The sequence below is a fragment of the Pleurodeles waltl genome, chromosome 6 (genome assembly GCF_031143425.1).
Source record: "Pleurodeles waltl isolate 20211129_DDA chromosome 6, aPleWal1.hap1.20221129, whole genome shotgun sequence".
Lineage (NCBI taxonomy): Eukaryota > Metazoa > Chordata > Amphibia > Caudata > Salamandridae > Pleurodeles > Pleurodeles waltl.
The window spans coordinates 1,254,959,212-1,254,982,886 of record NC_090445.1 but is presented as its reverse complement, the minus strand read 5'-3'; the positions used below and the strand labels follow the sequence as shown (position 1 = coordinate 1,254,982,886).

The following is a 23,675-nucleotide window of genomic DNA, read 5'->3' as shown; positions in this document are numbered from 1 at the left end:
ACTGTCAGGGATGAGAGCCCGACCTCAGGCCTCTCCAGCCACTGTGACTGCGGAGAGTTGGGGGGCAGTAGCCCAGGTGCCTGCCACCCTTTGACCACTCTCTCTTCCACCAGGTCAGGGATGACAACCTGACCCTGGTCCTCCCCTCTGGGGCTCTGTACCCTCCCTGCAGAAGCGGCACCCCCAGAGTCAAAAACAGTGAGGGTGCTTTTAGAAGCAGTCCTGCATAATTCTTCCACCAGTGCAGGGCTGGTAACCTGCAACTAGTCTTCCAACGTGGGGTCTGTACCTTCAGGTTGGGCCAGGGGTGAGGCTTCCCTCCCCCTACCCTCCCTTCTGGGGTCCTGCACCCCCCAACTAGGAGTGGCCCCCTCAGAAGACAACATGGGATGGGCACTGTTAGCAGTAGCCCCTTCCTCCAGGTCAGGGGGCCACCCTGACCCTGATCCTCCAGTCCAGGGTCTGTACCCACAGACTGGACCACCGCCTGGCAACCCAGGACTTCCTGGGGGGCATACCTACCCCACACCAGGTCAGAGTTTACCCTCTGAACCTGGTCATCCAACCCAGAGTCACCACCCTGCGGTTGAACCACTGCCTGGCACACCAGGACTTCCAGGGGGGCACGCTTACCCCCCTCAAGGGACACACTGTCCCCAAGGGCCACACAAGAGTCTGGCTGGCGCAGGTCCCCTGACCTCTGCCCATCTGACAGAGTCTGGATTCCCCCCAACCCAGAAATGGTCTCACCAAGGTCATTCCTGGGGGGCTCTGCTCTCAGAGCTGACCCCTGACCCTCCAGGTTCTCCACTGGGGTCCGCAACCCCCTCTCAACCCTCTGTCTGGACTTCTGCACCACCTCACTAGGAGTGGTACTGCCAGACACCAGAACTGGTGGGACTCTGGCTACAGCCGCCCCCCCAAGTTCTCCTGACACTGTGGGGTCTCCCTCAACAGATGGCCCTATGGTACAGGCTAGGCTCCCCTCCTGGTGTTCCCTCATGGAACCCTCCAGGACCTGGGACCGGATCTCGAGCACCTTGGGCCTCAACCCATCCCCATTCCCTCTCCTCTGAGACTGGACATGGGGTCCCTCACCCATCCCACTACACTGGGACCTACCTTGGACACTACAATCCTTCCCTACCTCACCTGGTTGGGAACTACCTAGACCACTCCTCTCAGGAGCACCCCCAAATGCCTCTTCAGACTCTCTGGTACTCACCCAGAAGTCTGCCTCCATTGTAAGCTCCCTGGGGTCAGATAACTCACACTCCACCTGGACTTGGCGTAGCTCTGGAAAATAAGGACTAGACATATGCTCTCCAGCAATTACATCACTCAGCCCCTCACATGAATTAACTAAAGTACCCTTCACCCAACCATCCAGTGACTCTGCTTTGAAAGAGCACCCCACATCACCCTCCTGAGACTGGTGAGACAGTACCTGACTGTCCCTGACACTCAACCCACACTCTTCTGGGATGTCTTCACACTCCATAACCAGGGCTTCTACCTGGGGGGAACCCCTCTCCCTGTCACTCTCACCTAGAGTCAGTAGAGTGTCCCTCCCACCAGTAGGAATATTACTCCCCATGCCAGTTCCCCAATCCACCTCAGGGACCCTGTGCATCACTGGAGCTACCTCATACCACTGAACCTCCTGGCGTGTGCTAACTCCCTCCCTCAAGTAGGGCACCACATCTCTGGGCATGTGCACTTCTTCAGCAGCACTGGATATAAAATTGTTGCTGCCACCATTCCAGCTGGACCGGGCCCTTATGACTTCCAGGTCCTTCATTTTGAGCTCATAAGCCCAAATCCTCTTTTTGATCTCTAAGTCCCTCCTCCTTTCTTCCAACTCCTTCTCCCTTTGCATCCTCAACTCCTTGAACTTCAACCGGCGAGCCCTCTCTGCCTGTCTGTCCTGTAACTCTTCAGGAGTCAGACCCTTGGATGACACCCTGCTACCCCTCCTGGGGACCCTCCCCCCAGGCGTAACAGGTACCTCCACTACACCACTGTGTATCCTCTGCACTTCCCCACCCACATTCTCCTCCTATGTGGGCCCTCCAGCCTCCTTGACTGTCTCCCAGGCCCTCTGTGCAGGTCCTCCCTGGTGGAGCTCTCAGTGGGACAGTCAAGATCTTTAAGGAACTGTTTCAATTGAGCAACCGAGTACTTCTTCAGTTTCTCTATTTCAAACACAGCTCCAGCTGTTGCATCTCCAGATTGAGACATGATGGTCACAAGTGCAAAGTTCCAAAGGCAGAAAATAAGTTCCCAATGAAGTAAAAATAATCCGTCAAGGGATCAGCAAGATCATGGAAGTAGAACAAAAAGGAGTCCTTAAGAGAAAAAGCAAAAGATCACCAAACAAGTAATATGTGGTCACGTAGTGGTCTGAACTCAAACAGTAGTGTACACTTAATCACTGTATGTCAAGTACAAATACAAGTCCAAATCCCAACCGCTGATCACCAATGTTAGAAATGGGGTCTTTGGTTGACAGTCAGGTTACCCCCTGTTCAAGCAAGGACCCTCACTCTAGTCACTGTAAAAGAGAATCACCCTCAGCTAACCCCTGCTTACCCCCTTGGTAGCTTGGCAGAGCAGTAGGCTTAACTTCAGAGCGCTAGGTGTAAAGTACTTGTACCAACGCACACAGTAACTTAATGAAAACACTACAAAATGACACAACACCGGTTTAGAAAAATAGGAAATATTTATCTAAACAAAACAAGACCAAAACGACAAAAATCCGACATATACAAGTCAAGTTAGGATTTTTTAGAGATTAAACTCAAAAATAGCGCTTAGAAACAAAAATGCTTCGATGAGATGTTAACACGGCATCGTGACGGAGCAGTTCCCAACAAGCCGACACCAGCGGCGCCGGACACGGAGTTGTGTAGACCCCCATGTACAGTACCTTTGGTGAAGAGTGAAAACGAGCCGATGCGCGAAGTCGGGGATCGCGGCATCTGTGCGAAACGTTGAATCCACGCACTTCGAGCGGCGTCGGTCACAACGTGGTGCGGCGACTTCCACGGAGTCGCGGACTTCAGCAGGGCTGCTGCGGCGTGGGGCCTGCGAAGAGCGTCGCGGTCCAGCAAAGGTCACGGCATCGGGTGCAGGCGGCGTTACCGGATTCAGCAGCGGCATCGGTCCAGAGTCGTCCGAAGTCGATTTCCTTGGATTTCCAACAGCTTTCCTTTCAAGGGCCCAGGGACTTGATAGGGCACCACTTGTCAGAGCAGGAGTCTCTCCAGAGACTCCAGGTGCTGGCAGAGAGAAGTCTTTGCTGTCCCTGAGACTTCAAACAACAGGAGGCAATCTCTAAATCAAGCCCTTGGAGATTTCTTCACAAGATGGAAGGCACACAAAGTCCAGTCTTTGCCCTCTTACTCTGGCAGAAGCAGCACTGCAAGAAAGCTCCACAAAGCACAGTCACAGGCAGGGCAGCCCTTCTTCCTCAGCTGTTCAGCTCTTCTCCAGGCAGAGGTTCCTCTTGGTTCCAGAAGTGTTTCTAAAGTCTGTAGATTTGGGTGCCCTTCTTATACCCATTTTAGTCTTTGAAGTCACCTTTCTTCAAAGGGGACTCACACCTACTTGTGAAATCCTGCATTGCCCAGGCAAGGCCTCAGACACACACCAGGGGGTTGGATCCGGCATTGTCAGAGGCAGGCACAGTCCTTTCAGATGAGAGTGACCACTCCACCCCTCCCTCCTAGCAGAGATGGCTAATCACGAAATGCAGGTTACACCCCAGCTCCCTTTGTGTCACTGTCTAGTGCGAGGTGAAAAACAACCCAACTGTCAAACTGACCCAGACAGGGAATCCACAAACAAGGCAGAGTCACAGAATGGTTTAAGCAAGAAAATGCTCACTTTCTAAAAGTGGCATTTTCAAACGCACAATCTTAAAACCAACTTTACTAAACGATGTATTTTTAAATTGTGAGTTCAGGGACCCCAAACTCCACATGTCCATCTACTCTCTAGGGGAATCTACACTTTAATCATATTTAAAGGTAGCCCCCATGTTATCCTATGAGAGAGACAGGCCTTGCAACAGTGAAAAACGAAGTTGGCAGTATTTCACTGTCAGGACATATAAACCACATTACTATATGTCCTACCTTATCCATACACTGTACCCTGCCCTTTGTGCTACCTAGGGCCTACCTTAGGGATGCCTTACATGTAAGAAAAGGGAAGGATTAGGCCTGGCAAGTGGGTAAACTTGCCAAGTCGAATTTACAGTGTAAAAATACACACAGACACACTGCAGTGGCAGGTCTGAGACATGTTTACAGGGTTACTTATGTGGGTGGCACAACCAGTGCTGCAGGCCCACTAGTAACATTTGATTTAGAGGCCCTTGGCACCTCTAGCGCACTTTACTAGGGACTTAACAGTAAAACAAATATGCCAATCATGGATAAACCAATTACATACAATTTACACAGAGAGCATATGCACTTTAGCACTGGTTAGCAGTGGTAAAGTGCTCAGAGTTCAAAAGCCAACAGCAACAGGTCAGAAAAAATAGGAGGCAGGAGGCAAAAAGATTGAGGATGACCCTGCATAAGCAAAAAAGTCCAACACAGATACTGTGATCATTACTCTCGTGGCTGTAGACTTGATAATCATAGTAGTGCGAACTGTAATTAAAAAATGCAAGGTGATTCTGGCCATCGACAAGCTCCTTTTCTTCCCTGGCCTCTACCCTGAGATGCTATGGCGAAAGAGCCCTCCTTGAGTTGAGGAATGACTTGGAGGCTAAGAGCATTGTGGCATCCAGTAGATACAATAGCACACCAGAGAATGGATTATGGTAGGAAAAGATATGGGTTTACTTAGGTGGACTCATCCAAGGACTTCTTAGGAAAATCGCTGACAGTAGGTGCTAAGTGACAACTTTAAAAGGTGAAGTGGTTAGTTTGTGGGTGTTGCCTCCATTCCCATAGGACAATAAATGGGAGTCCAAGACCTTCTATCAGAGAGTAAGGGGTAAGTGGTGATGTATTTTGGTACAGTTTCTTTTTCTCTCCTGTTATTTCCCCCTCATCTTCCCCATTAAATTTTACCTATGCCGAGTGAGTTCAGTTTTTGTTTTTGCTCAGGCTGTGTATGGCCCAAAATAATTTTGATAATGTGTTTAGTTTCTATGAGGAACGCTATTTGTGGCCTTACAGAGACATTATGAAACTGCTTTTCACGTCTATTGCATTTTTTCCACTTATTTAACTTGCTTGTCACTCCAAATCATGTGCAGTAAAACTTTGCTGCAACTGAAGTTACTACTGTGATGTAGTTCCAGTGGGGGCTCCTCCGTTATGGCGGAGGAGCGTTGCCCCCACCCCCGCCAGCAGCAGAAGCTGCTAACCTTTCACAATGAATGGGTAAAACACTATGGCCCTCATTACAATCCTGGCGGTCAAAGGCCACCAGGGCTGTTTTGACGGAAGCACCGCCAACAGGCTGGCGGTGCTTCACATGGGATTACAACCGCAGTCGCACCGCTGGGACCGGTGGTTTCCCGCCACATTGGTCCCGGCGGTTGTAATCCCCCAGGGCAGCGCTGCCCAGGGGATTACGAGTCCCCCTCCCGCCAGCCTTTTCATGGCGGTATGAACCGCCATGAAAAGGCTGGTGGAAAGGGGAGTGGCGGGCCCCATGGAACTTTTTACTGTCTGCATCCGTCGCACCACCGCCGGCTCCATTTGGAGCTGGCTCCCGTGTTGCGGCCGAGATCCCCGCTGGGCCAGCGGGATCTCCAAATAGACACCATGGTAGTGCGGCCGCATTGGCCCGCCAAAGTTTAAATGAGTGCCAATGTTTATTATCCCTTAGTTGTGAAAACGGCGTGACCATTGGCGATGATGGAAATGGGGGTAGTGCACTGTGCACTCCCCTCAGTGTACATGTGTGTTTGGCCAGCTGTTTCGGGCTGGCTAAACCCACATGCGCAGTAGGCTGTCTCCAGCCCGTTACTATGTTGCCGGGCTGGAAAGAGCAGGCACATACTTACAGAGGCCTTTTTGATGCAGAGACATATTTACTACATATAATTCCTATAAGTAATAGATTAGCATGAGAAATGCAATAGTATTTTAAAAACAGATTTTGCAGTACTTTCACATCTCTGTAAATTCAAGCATATTATAATGAATTTCAAACAAACATCATATAAATGGCTATAGCGTGGAAAGAGGTTAAAGGCAAATAGGCTAAATTGTTTCTGACCAAGAACAATCCTGGGTGGATTTTTCCTCTTTCCTTGTATGCTGTAGATTGCAGTACACATAGAAAGAGATGGGTCCAAATGAAGAGAAATAAAGATATTTCTCCTCTTTGCACCTCCCGTGGGGAGGCAGAAAGTTTTGGCGCATCCCCAGGTTTACAAGGTCTTGTAAAACTTGGGATGTGCCAAAATCCCTGGGTGTTGTGTGGGAACACCCACTGCAATGCCCATGGAACACCTCCCTTACGCAGCGATTTGCGCTACTTTGTCTTACTCCATATCTTTGAGGCCATTCAAAGCCATGCAGAGTAGTTTTGCACAGCTTCATATATATGAGTTCAAGGTTTACACTGCCATTGCATCACAAAATGTGACTCAGTGATGGCACAAGGGGCTCATCAATATGTCCCAAAGTGTCTTAGAAATTAAGGTGTGCCAATAAATATGGGCAGCCTTTTAGGCAAATTGGGAAATTTCACAACACGCCACCAGCCTGTGGTAGCCATTTACAATGTGTATTCCTGTGTAGATCCCATCCAACCAAAGGGCATAAGAGTCCTTTACATTAGTGCCAGATTGCATTACATATTTTTGACATATATATTTTGACACATATGGTGATGAGCCCAGAATCACAGGATGTTGAGTCAAGGCCAGAAGTCAAACCTGGTTCCCCAGTTCCAAGGTCAGCAGCCCGGGCTGTTAGGCCACATCTCTTTCTCTTACTCGTAGCATGTTGATTTGATTTGTAATCAGTGACTTCATGAAAATCATAGTGAGACATTTCTAGGCTTGTGTTTTGAAAGTGCAGCTGTCGAGCTGACCTACTGCTAACCATACACAAAGACGGGATTTTGGTTTAACCAGTTTCAACCGTTGGCTTTGTCTAATCCTCCTTTTTCAGGCACTAGCTTGAGTCTCTGTAAATCATGTCCAGACCGGTATATTATTGATCTGATGTGTCACTTAATGCTGTTGAAATTGTGGATGTATTTTCTGCTTACACCAAAGTGCTTTCAGTACACTGGATGAGGGTCTACTTAACAATTATAGCCCTCTGTCCTCAGCAGATAGCTACTTTTCATGTATCTCGTTCTAATGTTTCATTCATTTGCGCATTAAACCCGGAACTTATTGGCTATGTCAACACTTTTTACAACTGTTATCACTATCCCTTTAAAAAATGGTGGACATTGTGATACCCACTGTGCACTGAGAAGTCCAAAATGGAGGCGTATTGTTCCATGAAGGCCTCCATGCACTGAAGGCCTGCAAGTTCCACTGTACATGTTGTTAGACTAAAAAGCCAACTATTTGACTTTCCTAATCTATCTGCAATGTGGTACTAAATGATTCATAAAATAACTGTTACACCAGATGAAGGCAGCACAGCTTCTGCCTTTTTGACATTCCTGCTCTTATTGTCTTCCCTTTTGTGCCTTAATGAGTAATGTAATTTTATTCTACAGGTGCTAATCACTGTACTGGATGAGAATGACAACAGCCCGCAGTTTGATATCACGTCAGAATCAATGGTCAGTGTTGCGGAGGACACTGCCACAAGGAAGCGTGTAGCTCTGCTCTTGGCTAGAGACCGTGATGCCGGAAATAATGGACTGGTAAGAATCTTTGAGATGCATCATAGTGTGGCTCTCTGTATAGGTGACCTATTAAAATCGCCTTTATATCAGCACCTCGAAATTGCTGCTAGAGAGGACCCTGTTAATTCTAGGGATAGGGAAATAATTAGGATGACATGTTTAATCGACGGGACAGGCGGCAATCGGTGTTTCCATGACAATTCTTGCATATTTTCCCACAGGCTCACAGTTGGTTTTATGCTGCTTGTAGCGGCAGAAATCTCAGTTTGAGAAACAAAAACTTATATTTTCAGTGGGTCTGGTAACTCCTGTTACTGTGCCCATCAAAAGTTATGGATCACTGGTAATTCCATCCTTCAGTCATTGATTACTATGAATGTTTTCCATATGGGTGGCGGAGTGGAAGAATCTCATCCAAACAATACTAGAACTTCTACTCCTGAAAGGGTTTTGAAAAAGCAGTGAGAGGATGAAGAGAAAGATGTGGCTTTGAGACTGATAATGATTACCCCTGAGTGCCAGTCAATGTTTATTGCATCCAATTAAATTCTACTGTCTGGGATTTAGTATTTATCAGTGCGATGAACATTGGCAGCCCGGTAATTTTAGCAAGGAGGAGGTGAGGGTCACACACTCACCCCCATGCATTCACACAAGTGAACACACAGACACCAATTTACAACACTCACTCACTCACATACATACATACATACGTACATACATACATACACAAATGCACGCACCAAACATAATTTTTAAACAAACTTACCTTCACTGTGCTAACTGGGAGGAATGCCTCAGAGGTCCCAGAGGGGCTGGGACTACTGCCTTCTCTCATTGACTGGCCTGAGAGAAGGTCAGCCAATGATGGAAGGCAGTAGTCCCTCACATTGTGGTATGGGGTCAGTAAGACTGCTTACCCCACCCCACCCCACCCCACCCCACTCAGTGACTAGGTGTCACTGATTGACCCGCGGGCCTGAAACTGAAGTGCCCAGGTCCGAGGAAATTAATGATGCTCCCCTTGTCATGAGGGGAAGGACCTCAAAACACTTTTGTTAGGCTGAAGGGGTCATGCCACAGGGATGTGAAATCCTCAGCCTGGCAAAGTTCAGCTGAGGCAGTCAGGAGTCTGTGCATTTAGCGCATGTCTAGCTTATGGCTGCCTGACCTGAACAGGAAGAGTGTGAGGCAGACCTTTATTCAGCCTGACAGACACTCTCCTTGTTGCGAAACAGGTGGGGACCGTGGCCCCTCATCCAATATATATATATATATATATATATATATATATATATATATATATATATATATATATATATGTGTGTGTGTGTGTGTGTACATTTATAATGTGTGTGTGTGCATATATATATGTGTATATATATATATATATATATATATATATATATATATATATATATATATATATGTAGATAGATAGATCATGCTTCTTGTTTTCCTTTTTATTCTGTTCCTTACAAAAAATCAATAAACATTTTGCTGAAATCAAAAAGAAAGAAACTTTGCATTCTCTGGGTCACATGACTGTGAATGGCTCTTCTGTTGGGGTTTGTGTATTACCCCCAAATAATGACACAAAGGAGACTAGGTGTGGCAAGATGGGCCATCCTGTCAGGATGGCTGGGGGTGAGTTGTGTCCTGTCCCACGTACACTTTAAAGGGCTTGCCTCCACCATCCACAAAGGAACCTGACACCAGCCTTTTGTCACCCAACTTATTGAAACCTTGACAGGCAAAGGGAAGAATGTTTCCAAACCTGAAGTAGTAGTAGGACAGGGTGCCCCCCCGTCCCACAGACAAAGGTTGGCACCAGGTGTAAATATTGGACCTCCAGAGTCACTCTAAAGAAAATTCCTGACATGTGGACATTGCAAAAGAAGCACTGTCCCGCTGCTTGAGGACTGCCTTGCTGTCTGAGAAGGAAGACTGGACCTGCTTACCTTCATTCCGGGCTAAACTGATTGACTCCACGGGTCAGATGACTTGCCTCCTGTTTGAGCTACAGGGACATCTCAAGCTCCAGAGGCCTACCTGTAACTGCCCAGCTGTCCTCCTGCATCGGAATCTGCCTAAACAACTGGACCTTCCTGAGTCCTGCTGGCCTCTGCTTGAATGAATTCCTCATCCTCAAGAGGTCCTGGACCCTTGGCTGGCATCAGTTTGAGCTCCTCCAATGAAGAAAAGGCGAAATCCTGGGCTCTCCACAACAACAAACTGGCCCCTTTACACAGAGATTCCACCATCCATGACGACAGCCACTGCAAAGCTCAAGTGAAGAACTGCTGTTCCTGCTACAGTACCTGCCTGCGATGACCAGCAACGCAAGATCTGCACTTCGCAATAGAGCGACAACAGCCCGCAGTGACCGCCAATGCGAAACTCAAGCAACGACAGTCTGCAACACCTTATTGGCTCTTTGCACTACAGCAATGACAGCCCGCACCACCCCTCCTGCTCTTCACTTTACGGTGATGACCTTCCACAACGCTTTCCCTGGTCCTCATGGCCACCTCTGCCGGGAACGGAACTTATGTGTGCTGGACTTTGAGAAGGTAAGTCTTTCAGCAGGTCTAACCTGGTCCCTGGATCTGAGCTACGCTCCTTCGCAGTAGGCCTGAACTTGTAACTTTTCTCTTGTCTAGCATGACTAGATGATCGTGAGTGGCAGTTTTTCCTTTTAGGCGCTATTTTCACTAACAACTTTGTAAATGAAAATCTCTGGTTCTAGTGATTGGATTTTTATTGTTCTGGTATTTTTGTATTTTTCTTGTGTTGTATTTTCCCTTTATAACTGTTCGTGTGCTGCATAAATACTTTACATTTTGCCTCTAAGTTATTTTTGAGTGCTTTTAGGCCGCTTACCAGGGGGTAAACCACAGGTTAATTTAGTGACTTTTGTGGTTCCCCCTGACAAGGACTGTTTGTGTTGCCTCAGTGGGGACCCATCCCCCTCAGCCAATAACCCGATTTCATGCAAGTGAGGTACAATTACATAAAGGAAAGATTTCAGAGATGGTACTGGTGGGGATTGACATTTCATACCAATGCATTCATTCATACAATCACAACAATTAAACGTTATGTTGTGCATTAGGTAAGGCAAAGGCTATGGGAGATAATGTTGCTAGAAGTCCCCATTAGATGGTGACAGCTGCTTTAACATTTTTACATGATCGGTCAGGAAGAGGAAAACAATCTCTACTTTTTCACTTCTTTTAGTTGTTTGGAGAAAAGCTGCCTTTGTGAGAAGATGAGGAGGATCGAATCAGCAACCACATACAGATCTATTCCCTCCCCATATGATGAGAAATATAGGGAAAGTTACTGAAGCCCCGTTTTTTAAGTTTCTGAACAAATTCTCCAAGGATCAGTTTCTAAAACTATCAAAAGCACCTGGGTGATTCATTTTTTTAAGAAGTGGAGGAATTTAGGTTATTAAAAAACTACTGTCCCATCTCTCCCCTTCCTTATTCAGCAAAACTGTTGGAAGCACACAAACTCTGTGGACACTTTCAAAAGTCACATTACTTAATGCCACATTAAGTATGTTTTTATCCGGGCCACAGTACCAAATCAGTAATAATGGCCGCAAAGAAGATCTCAGGCGTGATGGGGATGCTAGTCAGATATAAACATTAGTACTATTGTATTTATCAATTGCCTTTTATACTGTCGACCATGAGATTTTTGTCGACCTCTTGGAGGCAGCAGGGCTCAAGGGTATTGGCTTGAATTGGATGAAAGCCTTCCTGCAGGGTCGCAGTCAAGCAGTGATGCAAGGACCATTTGTTGCTATACTAATCAGATTATTTGTGGAGTCTCCCACGGATCTTCCCTCTCGGCCCATCTATTAAATGTGTACGCTAGACCCCTAATTTAAGAACTTGCATCTGGGGTTGTACAGTGTACAACTATGCAGGCAACTGTCAACTTCTTATCCATTTAGATAATACCCTGGCCTCACAATGGATAGAAAATGACTAGCTTAAATTAAATGCATACAAAACATAGATCATGATTCTAAACAACAGAATCGACCTCTGCAGTGGACCTTACTGGCTAGTGGAGATGGGTGACCCTCCGCTGCCTAAAAGAACTCGTTAAGAGTTTGGACATATTGCTAGATTGTGGTCTAATGATGACTTCTCAGATTGGTGCAGTTGCAAACAAAATGCATTTTTACTATGAAACCGATCAGAACAATGTCCTCTATTTTCCCATGGAAGCCTTGAAAATGATAATTATGCCTACATATTTCTCAGCTAGATTATGACAACTCTCTTTAACTAGGTTTCCAAATATTGCGATCCAGAGGCTGCAGTTCATTCAGAATGAAGTAGCCTGCCTCATATTTAGGCTTCATAGACATTGCAACGTAACGTCTACCTTAAAACTATTACACTGGTTGCCTGTCAGGCAAATGGTTCCGTTTAAAATCTACTGTACAATATTTAAACCTTTGCAAGATTCGGATCTGCGTTGTTAAGTAAAGAGACCTAATAATTACAGTCCCTCACACACATTATGATCTTCTAGCATCTGCCTTTGCCAGGTTCTACGCTATAAGAAGCACTGTATGGGGGTCATAGTTTCTCAGTTCAGGCCCTCCTTATGTGTAACTCCTTAACTGATTACTTGAGACTAGATAAAAGCTATCTTACTGTTAGGAAAATGCTCAAAATCTGGCTGTTTAGGAAGGCTTATATGTACTAGTTCGACTTGAAGGAGTGTTCTTTGACTCTTAAACAGCACTTTTTGTGCTAGTTTGACTCTCTGTGCCTTTTCGTTCCCTTAGTCTTATAGTGCCAAGAAACCACTGGTGAATGTGTGCTTTTATCAAGTGGTATTAACATAACATAGCATAAAGAAGCAAGATGCTCAGGTGTTCATAAAATCATTCTTCTGGCAAGCTCGTAGGAGAGAGGAGCCTAGATATTATCCAGGTATATGTGTGGTAATAAGTAGCAGAGTGGTGCACAGTTTCCTGGATAAATAGGATCAGACAAGCCAAGTTGGAGTTTGAATGATGCAAGGGACCACCACCCTAATTGAACTAAATGTTTTATGATTTTAGAGAGAGGTACAGCCAAAGGTGAGAGGATCGGTGTGGTTTCTGCACAGCTGGTCGTTGGTTGATAACTTAATACCTGCTAGATTCTTACAGGAAATGCATATGGCAGTATCTTTAGGTTTAGTCTTCTGGCCGGAGCTGGTCGAATGTTTGCCCCCTGGCCTTGGCCTTTTACATAGATGATTGCCTTTGTGACCCCCCAGACTCTGGTAGGAAATTGCTGGCTCCAGTTCTACCATACTGGCAGGAACAAGGCGGTTGGTTGCCTGTAATAATGTGAAGGGTAGAAATAGGAGTGGGAATTCAACAGTAATAGTCAGATTTTTGTTGTTGTTTGTTTTATAGTCCTCATCTATGACAAAAGGCCAGAAGTACCATACTTTTAGGGGGCACAGCCCCAAGCCCCCATAGATGTTGACGTCTCAAGCCTGATCTCATTCATCAAGTTCAAGGAAAGAGAAAACAGGGTTTACCCGCATAACCTCCTTTGCTGTGCCTTGTCTATAGTTATATGACAACACATAATTGTTTCATATCTTATGGCCAAAGTTGCACAAAGCAAAAGGCTAACCTATTGAAAGAGATAAAAGTGGTACCCACAACTTATCTTGCTTCTCCAAAGTGCTGGTACAGTCCAGGTTACCAATACTTTTCGCTGAGTTGATCCACTCTGTAAGGGTAGGAAGGGAGTTTGATAGCAAGTTAATGCAGATCTCCATGCGTGCAATTAGTATCAAGTTAAAAATGAAGTGTGACAGAGTCTTCGCTTCGTCTCCTCTCAGCACCTCCCGTTCTTGTATAGAAAATATAACCAAGGGTAGGAGTGGAAACTCAACAATAATAGTCTGATGTTAAAATCTGGCTTACTAATATGTCTCTCTGATGAGGCAACCAATGGAGTCCAGTGTGAACAGTTTACAGGTTCAGCAACCATCCAAAGTTACCATTAAAGCCCATAGAAACATTCATTGTAGGGAACACTTTGTCCTGCCTTAATTGATGGCCACAAGCCAATAGCTATGAGCTGTGGTGTATGCAGTTAAGCAATCAGAAGGACAAACCGCGGACAAGAGATCTCCTCTTTCATCCCTCATAACTTTTCTATATGGAGAACTATGCTTCGGTGGCAGAGATGTCTACACATTTACGGTTAGGATTTAATAGTAATTGCAGAAGGACAAGGGGGAGTGTTGCCAAAACCAGGAATGATGGCTACAAAATGGATGGAGTTAAGGGAAATTTAAGGAGGGGTTTAGGGGGAGCATGCTAATATAAAACACAAATATTCACATCAGCGTAACACAATTGCCATTCACAAAATACACTACTGAGTCGACTGTTGCTCGAATAGTGACGCAGTGTATTAAACATACCCTAGCCAAGCCCTGGAGTAAGTCGATCATTGTTGACAACCACTCACTGATACTGCAGCATACTTCCACAGAGCACAATGGAGGTGACTATAACGCTAACATTTCGTATGAAATAATAAAATTTTTAATTAAATACAAAACTTAAAATGTATATCTAATATTGTTTAAAGTTAATGAATCTAAATGTTATTATTTTGTAATTTAATAATACACCTTCATTTAAAATGCGTGAGTTTACATTTTAGCTCAGTTAGAAAAGTGTAAAAATGATTATATGCAATTAAAATCATAACTTATGACCAAATTTGGTAAAGAATTAAAAATATACATTTTAAAGAGAGTGGGTGGTTTTAATAAAAAAAAAAAGTTTTCAAATATAATAATAGAAAAATATTTAATAGGTTTGAGTTAATTTACAGTTTAATACAAATTAATGTTACGAGCTAGATTGTTGTATATTTTCTTAAGTAGTCCTAGTTTATCGTTACTGTTATTTTACATTTTTATTTTACATTCTTTTTTTAAAATAATAATTGTTACATTTCCCCCCTACATTTTCTGGTAGGTAGATATTCAACCAAAGTGGTGGAGAGGTCAGGCAGAAAGCTGTTAACTCTTTCTTTTACACTAAAGTCTTTACTTTTCACTCATACCTTCAACGATAGGAGTCTCTACCCCCTCAGTGGAAATCCATAAGTTTTGAACTAGGTGTAAATCTCCAATGTGAAATGGTGAATAGCAAAAAAAGTAGAGATTTACACCTAGTTGTAAGAGTAGATCTGTGCTTGAGAAGATCTATACATGGGAAGGCATTATTGTAGGATTGATTTACACACTCAATGAGAATAAGTCCCACTTCCTGGCACATCTTGCTAGATACATGATCACATTTAGGAAAATGTCTAACACATTGGGTGGGGACTGGAAATTGGCACCAGACCTGGTAATTGACAGGCCACCTGTACAACTGATCTACCACAGAAATTAATTGTGGATGTTCAATGTGAGGCACCACCGAGATAGGCCACTACATCTGGCAGGGTGCCCCCTGTCCCTGCTCCTTTTCCTACTCTTGTTAGAGCCCCTATAGATGGCTATGCAGGTTTCTTGTGAAGTATATACTTAAAGGGATAGGATAGGGGAAGGCCTTACTGTATGCAGATGATATTATAATTTTTCTGTCCCATCCAGAGACCTCAATTGCAACAGCCATGCATATTAGTAATAACTTCTCAAATGTGTCTGATTGGGCCAAATGTGAAGCCCATCTTATGTACAAAGTGACCATTAATGCTGGCTTGCATGGTTATACCATGCAGTGAGTCCCCAAGGGATTTTACTATCTGGATATTTGTATTAATAGGGACCTCAGGGACACGGTGGAGGACATACCTCTCTCCCTGCTGGTCCCCACCGAGCAAGATTTTGTGAAGTGCTCACATTTGATCTGTCATAGTGGGGAAAAATACAGATGATTAACATGACAGTAGCTCCCAGGTTTAATTGTGTTTTTGGTCTGTTTCTCCTAAAGGCGCCTCAGCATCTGCTGTCTCGGATCGAGGATATAGATCATACATTTTGAGTGGGCATTAAAACCATGGTGAGAGTTGATAGGCTTTAGGCAAATACCACAGCAGTAGGGCTATGCCTACCTCATATGCTATCATACAATCTATCTCTCCCAGCTGCCTTTCATATGTGCAGCCCAAGTACAGCACTGGTGCGGGTTCTACTCGAGTGTCACCTTCTGGGATAGTTAAACTTGTTACTACCAGCCTACCTAGCTACCACTAATTGGGTGGTTTCCAGGAACCTGACTCAGTTTGCGACTGTCACAGCGTGGCGTACTGTATATAAGCTCATGGATATTTCTCCATAACATGGCACCGATATGGTATAATGTGGCATGCTGGAAAACCATTTTACTGGGCACTCTTGTATGCAAGTGGCCTTAAACATGTAGCTAAACTATATATTAGAGGCCTTCTTACATAATTCGAGGCAATGAAAACTGAATTTAGTGTTCGTGATGCTGATCACTGGAGGTTTCACCAGTTTTGCCCACTGCCTTTGTGCCACATTAAAACCCCCATTTGTGGCACCAATATGGTATAATGTGGCATTACAAATAGCCGCCAAACCATTTTACTGGGCATTCTTGTGTGCAAGTGGCCTGAAACATGTAGCATAGAGGCCTTCTTAAATAATTAAAGGCACTGAAAACTGAATTTTGTGTTTATGATGCTGATCACTGGAGATTTCACCAGTTGGCACACTGGCTTTGTGCCACATTAAAACCCCCATTTGTGGAACTCTTGGCCTCCTCCATGCTATAGTGCCTAAGAATCTGGTAAGGGGAGTTTGGTCACTGGACTGTTTGAACTATTATTAAAACCCCTTACTTGGGTCCTTAAAGTGGCTAGGCTTACATTGGCAAAGGCTGCCTACCTGGGGATTCGGTGGCTCTACTATCTGACCATGACTGGGTATTCACGGAATCCAGAGTAAAATTCCTGTACTTCAAGATTGTTAGTGACTGGTATTAAACCTCATTGATATTGAAACAAGCTAAATTAATATCCTATGGCCATTGTTAGAAATGTGATGTGACAATGGTGTCTTGTATCACATTCTTTGATCCTGTCTGGCCTTAGAACAATATTGGTAGGCAGTATGGTCCCATTTGCAACCCTTCAGTCTCTTATAGATCCCCACATCTAACAATTCTCCCTGACATGCCAGATGTATCAGACTTAAACACACATACCACTCAGACGGTTAGCTACGTCATCAGTGGTGGACAAAATATGCATTCTCTGACATTGGCAACAGGGCTCCATACCTATGAGCAATGAGTGACTGGTCAAACTACATATGTTTTCCCACCGAGGTGAATAACATACAGAATTAATAACAAACTTGAAATGTTTGATGGATCTGGAGGGCCTTTCCAGCAGTAAAAAGGAATGCTCTTAAATTTTGTTCTTTGTCGTTGCTAAATAATTAGACACCTGTTCTACAATGCTTTGCAATACAGTGGCACTACTTGCTTGCCACTGTGACCCTCATGGCTATTCACCTAACACATTGATATAGTTAGCTACTATGTATAGGATGACACCTCCTTAATAAACCCCAATCAATACTGCTGACTCTCTACCAAGTATTATGGCTGCAATGTATCTTATCGTACTGTTAGGTTGTGTGTTCCTAATTCACTACAGGGACAGAGTCCTTTCGCTCATTTTCTAGTTCCCTCTCTTTTATGTCACTCGTTCATAGAATTGAACAGAAAAATACAAGACATCATCTGCCACTTGTGCCTTGGATTTTCTAATTTGAGCTATGTTTCAGACACACATTGCATATGCCACATACACTGGATAAATATGAAGGAGCAATGACTCTGAAGTTTCTTATGATGATTATCATTACTGTCATTTTGTTCTTACTATGCTTTAAATAATGTTTATGATTATGACTCCGATTAGGTTCTAATAAAGGTAAGTTTATATTCAGGTTCAGCTCCTAGAGATACCCTCATATTGTACTGTATGGGACTATTCACAACTGTTATGTCTGATATCTACGTTGGTCCTCCCGCCCAACACTCATTTCACTACTTGTCCCTACCCCTTTCTAAATTGTGTTTACTGGATAATTTAAATGTTCTTGCTGAGGTTCAGCTGTCTAACCAGATGGCTGTCATCAGAGGTGGAACAAAGTTATGATTGCTGGTTTCTTCCAGTATACTTCTTATAATGAGACTTAGGGCTTTGTTAAGAGGCTGGCGGTTTGACGGTCGGACCACCGCAACTGTAGTGGTCCAACTGCCACATTATGACCTTGATGGTTGGACCGCCAGGGGACACAGTCTCGCCGGGAACATGATTCTTGATGGTCCGATGGCGGTCGGAGTTGTACTAAGCCAGGGTGGTGCTGAGTTCAGTGCTGCCTGGCTGATTGCAACTATACTTACCACCAGCCTTTCCATAGCGGTCTGATCGCCATGGAAAGGCTGGCGGTAAGCCAGTGCAGAGGGCCACGGGGAGCCTGCCCTGCCCATGGAATGACAGCACAGGGCCCCCCTCCCAGCACCGCCAGAATGTGCATTGTCTGCTTTGCAGACAGTGTGCATTCCTGAGGGTGCTGTGGGCCACTACACTGCCCATGGAGGGGGCAATGCAGGGTCTCCTCTGCCCAGCATGGTCAGAATACACACTATCTGGTTTGCATTCTTAGGGTGCTGGGGGCCCCCCTTGCGATAGCACTGGTCTTGGCTCCATGTGGAGCCAAGTTCAATGCCGCAACACAGTTTCCACCTTGGTTTCCACCAGTCAGCCCTGTGGAAACCTTGTAATGTGGCTGGTGGGGATAGCACCACGTCCGTGGCAGTCTCCTCACCGCGAGTCTGCTGCCGGTTTGTCCAATCGGCAGACTCGTAATGAGGCCCTAATTTTTAAAAATATACCATATCTGGAAATTTATAATGAACACATGTTGCAAAAGAGATTTAAATATGCTAGTGATTTATTTGATTGTTTAACTCTATAGACATTTGCGTTATTCTGTGGAGGCTTTTTGTAAAATTGCTGATGAATACTATTATTTAAAATGTAATCGAACAGATTTTGATTTCAAACAAATTGAAGTGGTTAGATTTATTGTAAATAATGCCTGCCACTGTACATGCAGTTATAGACGTAAAGCAAATATAATTTCAATAAGATGGACATTGGGTTGTAGGAGGACATTGCGAGTGATCAGTGAGGCAACGTGCTTGTTATATTTTGTGGTGACTGATCACAGGGCCCATGCTATATATGTCCTGAGCTTTTTATATTATGTGGTATTTTCCTACTTGTTTATCAGTATGTACCCCTTACCTGTTGGGGAACATCTGTCTCAAAAACGATTTTCACCCACAGTCTTGAATGGGTTTCTTAACTTGATCTCCATTGTTTAACTTCTAGCAATGCTAATCATCGACTTCACTCGTCTTACTTAATTTTCTACATTTTTTGCTTTATACTACTGTTTCAGTTACATTTATTCCTTTGCATACCTCTTTTGCCTCTTTTTCTCCCACCCTCTCCAAATCTTACATTTTTGTGGTTCTTAACTTCTGTTTTTCTTTTATGCAGGTGACCTTTTCACTGACAGCTGGAAACATAAATGAAACCTTTGAGATTCTCACAACCAACAACACATATGGAGAGATTATTTTGGTTAAATCGTTGGACAGGGAGTTGCTGGATCAATACGTACTGAGGGTGAGAGAACGTGCCCACTAGTAGCATTTATTTGATGGTCTGCTGGAAACCCTTGGTTGCTTGTTTCCTTTACCAGCAGCAGGACTGGTAGATATGCTTGATAGTGTTTGAATGCCCACAGTGCAGGAGTATGCAATTAAACTTAATTTGGGTATTAAATCTGTATAGGCCACTCAGATCTAACAGTTTAAAATAACAAGCGCTAAGGGTCTTTTTACTTAGTAATATTCAAACCGATTAAATACTAAATTTAAAGATGAAAATCAGTATAATTGTGGAATGCAACATTTGTATTTTATTATTGACATTCATTCTGTGAGCAGTAGAATTGTTTATATAAAGACCATAGTTGAAACAAACTGTCATTTTGTGGTTTAGAATTTACAATATTGCATGAAGTTTCAGGGGACAGGACTGTTGTCTCCCAAAACTCCTCATTAGCGAATTAACAGTTTCTTAATTACTGTACTGTAAACTCTTGTTTCGTTGGTGACATCAAGAGTAGTGATAATGTTTCTCGATGCAATTGTAGATCCAAGCTTCCGACAGTGGTTCTCCACCACGCAGAACCCAGCACACAGTGACCATCAATGTCCTTGATGTGAATGACAACCCTCCAGTCATTGAGCGACCACTTGGCTATAACGTCAGCATAAACGAGGTATGGCTTGGCACTCTGCTTGCATGTGCAACACAAGTAAATGCCCTGTCAATACGTAGATGAAGTCTCTGCATATTATTAAATAAACATACTCTGGGACCTGAAGATTTTCTAGGAACTTGCCACAGACTATGTTGATTCCAGGATTGCCAAATATTAAGGCTGCCTAGGCTTGACACCATCTCATGCTTCTTCCTTCAACCACCTGTCTCTTTATTTCGCTCTTGTAGGTTCTGTTTTTCATCCTACCACCACTGACACAAACATAAGCACTAGGAAATCTTCAAAATTGTTCATAGGTCCTTCATATGAAGAGAGAAAAAGTTTTAGGTGTGCTAGCGCGCCTGGTCCTTAGTAAGTAAACTTACAAGGGGATGCGTATAGGTCGATGAATCTTTTGGATCACATAGGGTATCCTAGTCAAGTGGTAACCAATGGAACATCAATAAACATCATAATCAGAAAGTAACACCATATAAATCTTTATCTAACAAGAAAATACCATCACTCTCAAAAAGGTCAATCGTTTTTATTCCCTTTTAGTTACAATTCTAATCAAAACCTTTATTTCTACTTTATGGTAAATCAAACTTTATTAGCCTCATGAGCAACAATTTCACCAAGTGTTATTGATAAGCGAAAAACGATCATCATCATAAATCAGCAAATCCTTTAACATTGAATAATTCAGCAATGCAAGTCAGTCAGTCTACCGTCACCATTAAGTCACCCTTTTCAGCCTGCCTATCTCAAATTAGCATCAGCATGCCGGTCTTCATGCAAAAACAATTTAGCCAAAAATGGTTAATTTGGAAAAATCCATCTAAGAGAGAAAAACATTTTAAAACAGCGCAGTTGGTCCTAGAAAAAAAAGCTTACATTAGTCAGTCAACATTTTATAGCTACCTATCCAAGATAGATCAGCAACGAGTCAGTCTTTGTCTCCAGGTCATCAGTCATCAGCAAGGTATCAGGCTCACAGAGAGTAAGTCCAATGATCAGCACTTCGGACAGCATCTTCCGACGTCATCAACTTTTGCCTCTCCGCTCTCTCTTCCCTTCTTGTGTCATGTCTTTTTTATTAGGGTCTCTCAGTCCTTCCCACAAATTGCTAATTGGTCAACCTCATCAGGGGTTATGATTCTAACCTATAGTTTTATGTTTACCACTGGTTTGCATTGGTTCAAGCATCAAGTTCCATTAATATGATTGGTCCTTCTGTTGATGGGAATATCATCCGGCTCTACAGGTAACTAAATTGCTGTCCACAGTCTTTTAGTCAGTGCTTCCATTGTTCAAGTCCTGGGAAAGTGCATTTAGTCTACTCTACACATAATTGTATCATTTGTTCTGATCATCTCCTGTCCGATGGTACATTGCAGAAAATTATAGCAGAGCTCATCTGAACTCTGTACAGTTCAAGGTCCTTTTCTCCAGTTCCAGTCCTCTGCAGCTCATCGCGTCTCCACAGTTAAGCAAGCAAGGCCCAGCGCCTACCAGGCCTTAGTTCGGCTAAGTTAAGGATACGAAGCATCATAAAACATGGATTATATCATCAATTATGGCATATTAATGAAAAAATGTATATTTCACATTATTTTAGTATGTGTTAACATTCATGGTGACCACTCCCCATGGGCACATTTTAATCATTGCACGTTATTTTTAGTTATTAGTTTGGTTTGTCATTATTTCTCATTAGCATGTATACGCAAATCATTAGAATATTCTCTTATTAGCATATCTGCTCCAACAGGTGCATACATAGAACATTTTGGGAAGTGGAGAAAGAGCCTCTTTGGGTTTTGTAGTGATGGTTCTTTTGCAGCTTGCCTGTCACATTTGCTAAGTATAAAACTTGGAAGCAACTCACTTGATTGCTTCACTATAAGCCTCACCTGACCCCACTCATTTTCACTTGTAACAGCTGGCTTTCTTTCTCAATTTGCATGCCGTTTTCCTAAACCGCCTGTCAGATATTGAAATACACTCTGAGGTTCTCAAATGGTTTGGCTCCTTCCTGACAAAAAGTACTCAGGCAGTTTATCTCCAACCATATACACCTGATGAGGCAACCATACATTGTGGTGTTCTCTGATTTTCGACCCTGAGTCTGACTCTTTTTCATAGTGGGGGTAATGAAATTTGATGGGGCACCCCTGTAAAATACATGGAGTGGGGCCCCCGTGCTCCTGCCCGAGTCAGGAGCTCTCAGGCCAGGGGCCCGCAGGCTGCTCACAGTGTTCATAGGGACTCCTGTAGCCCAGCGACCCCCCTGCACCACTGGGACTGTTGTTATGTTATTGTTTTTTTATGTGCACATGGCTTCTCTGGCTAACATCGTCAGGAGATGGGGATTAGACATCATATCATATGCTGATGACTAGGCCTGGGGGGAGTTTGCGGAGTTCTGCTAAATGGAACTCCATTAAGTACCGAAAAAAACTGATGAAGACGGAGAGCAAGCAATGACCTCTGCCTTAGAAGTTGTGTTCAAATAGGAGACTTTTTTAATGCCCTCTAGCTTTGCCCAAAATTGTGGGGGCTTTGAACAGCAGTAGGTTTTTGACTATACAAATGGATAGTGTGCTTAGAGAAGGGGCAAAATTTATTTTATTGGAAATATTGCACGGAAAAGCACAATCACGATCCATTAACAATTTCTTTCTACTGGGATTAATGATTGTGTACCAAGATGTCAGTAGACTATAATGTAACCCTGAGGCCCTTATATTGGTGGCAGTGCAAGCAAAAAGGAACTGGTGCAGGCTGGCTTCCATGATGGGTTGTGCAGGTGATGAATGATGTTGGGGTGAAAAAAGGAGTACTAATAAGACGCACAGAGAACTCAGTCATTTCTTTTTTGGAAATGCGGAATTACTATTAATCACATAGGGGTAAATTTAAGAAAAGTGGCGCTGCACAGAGTACAGTGCCACTTTTCTTGTGCCCCTTAGCACCCCACTACTGACACCACATTACAGCGCACCATGGTGCTATTGATGTACTCTGTAGGAGTAGAGTGCATAGGGACCCATTATAAATAATGGTATGCCACCTTTTAATGATTGCTCTGAGCAGACGGTAAAAGTGCTGAAGAAACTGGTGCAAAGAAATCTCTTAGATTTCCTTGTGCCATTTTTTCGGCCCTCCTAACAGGGGAACAACCCCCATGCAAACATTATGCCTGGTGAAGGCACAATGAGGTGCAAGGGTTTACAAGATGGTGCAATTCATGCATTGCACTACATTGTAAATATGGCATGGGGAAAATGCCACTTGAGTGCCGCCTCAGTGACAAAGAAATGACACTAAGGCGGCGCTAGGGGCTCTTAAATCTGCCCCATAATTTTTGGGACTTGGTTGTGTCATGTTCATGTCATCACGTGAAATTGCTGGACTACAAAAGAAAATGCTTTTGAATT

The 23,675-nt window shown here is 43.9% G+C and overlaps 1 protein-coding gene across 1 annotated transcript in view; it reads left to right on the top strand.

Moving 5' to 3' along the window:
- The window catches only part of LOC138300789 (cadherin-23-like), an 834,147-nt gene that overhangs the window by 49,756 nt on the left and 760,716 nt on the right, over positions 1-23,675 (top strand). The window contains exons 2-4 of the mRNA XM_069240562.1: positions 7,720-7,869; positions 19,461-19,589; positions 20,122-20,250. Of these exons, the coding sequence (XP_069096663.1) occupies positions 7,783-7,869; positions 19,461-19,589; positions 20,122-20,250 (345 nt within the window). The 5' untranslated portion in view covers positions 7,720-7,782. The remainder of the gene's footprint in view (positions 1-7,719; positions 7,870-19,460; positions 19,590-20,121; positions 20,251-23,675) is intronic.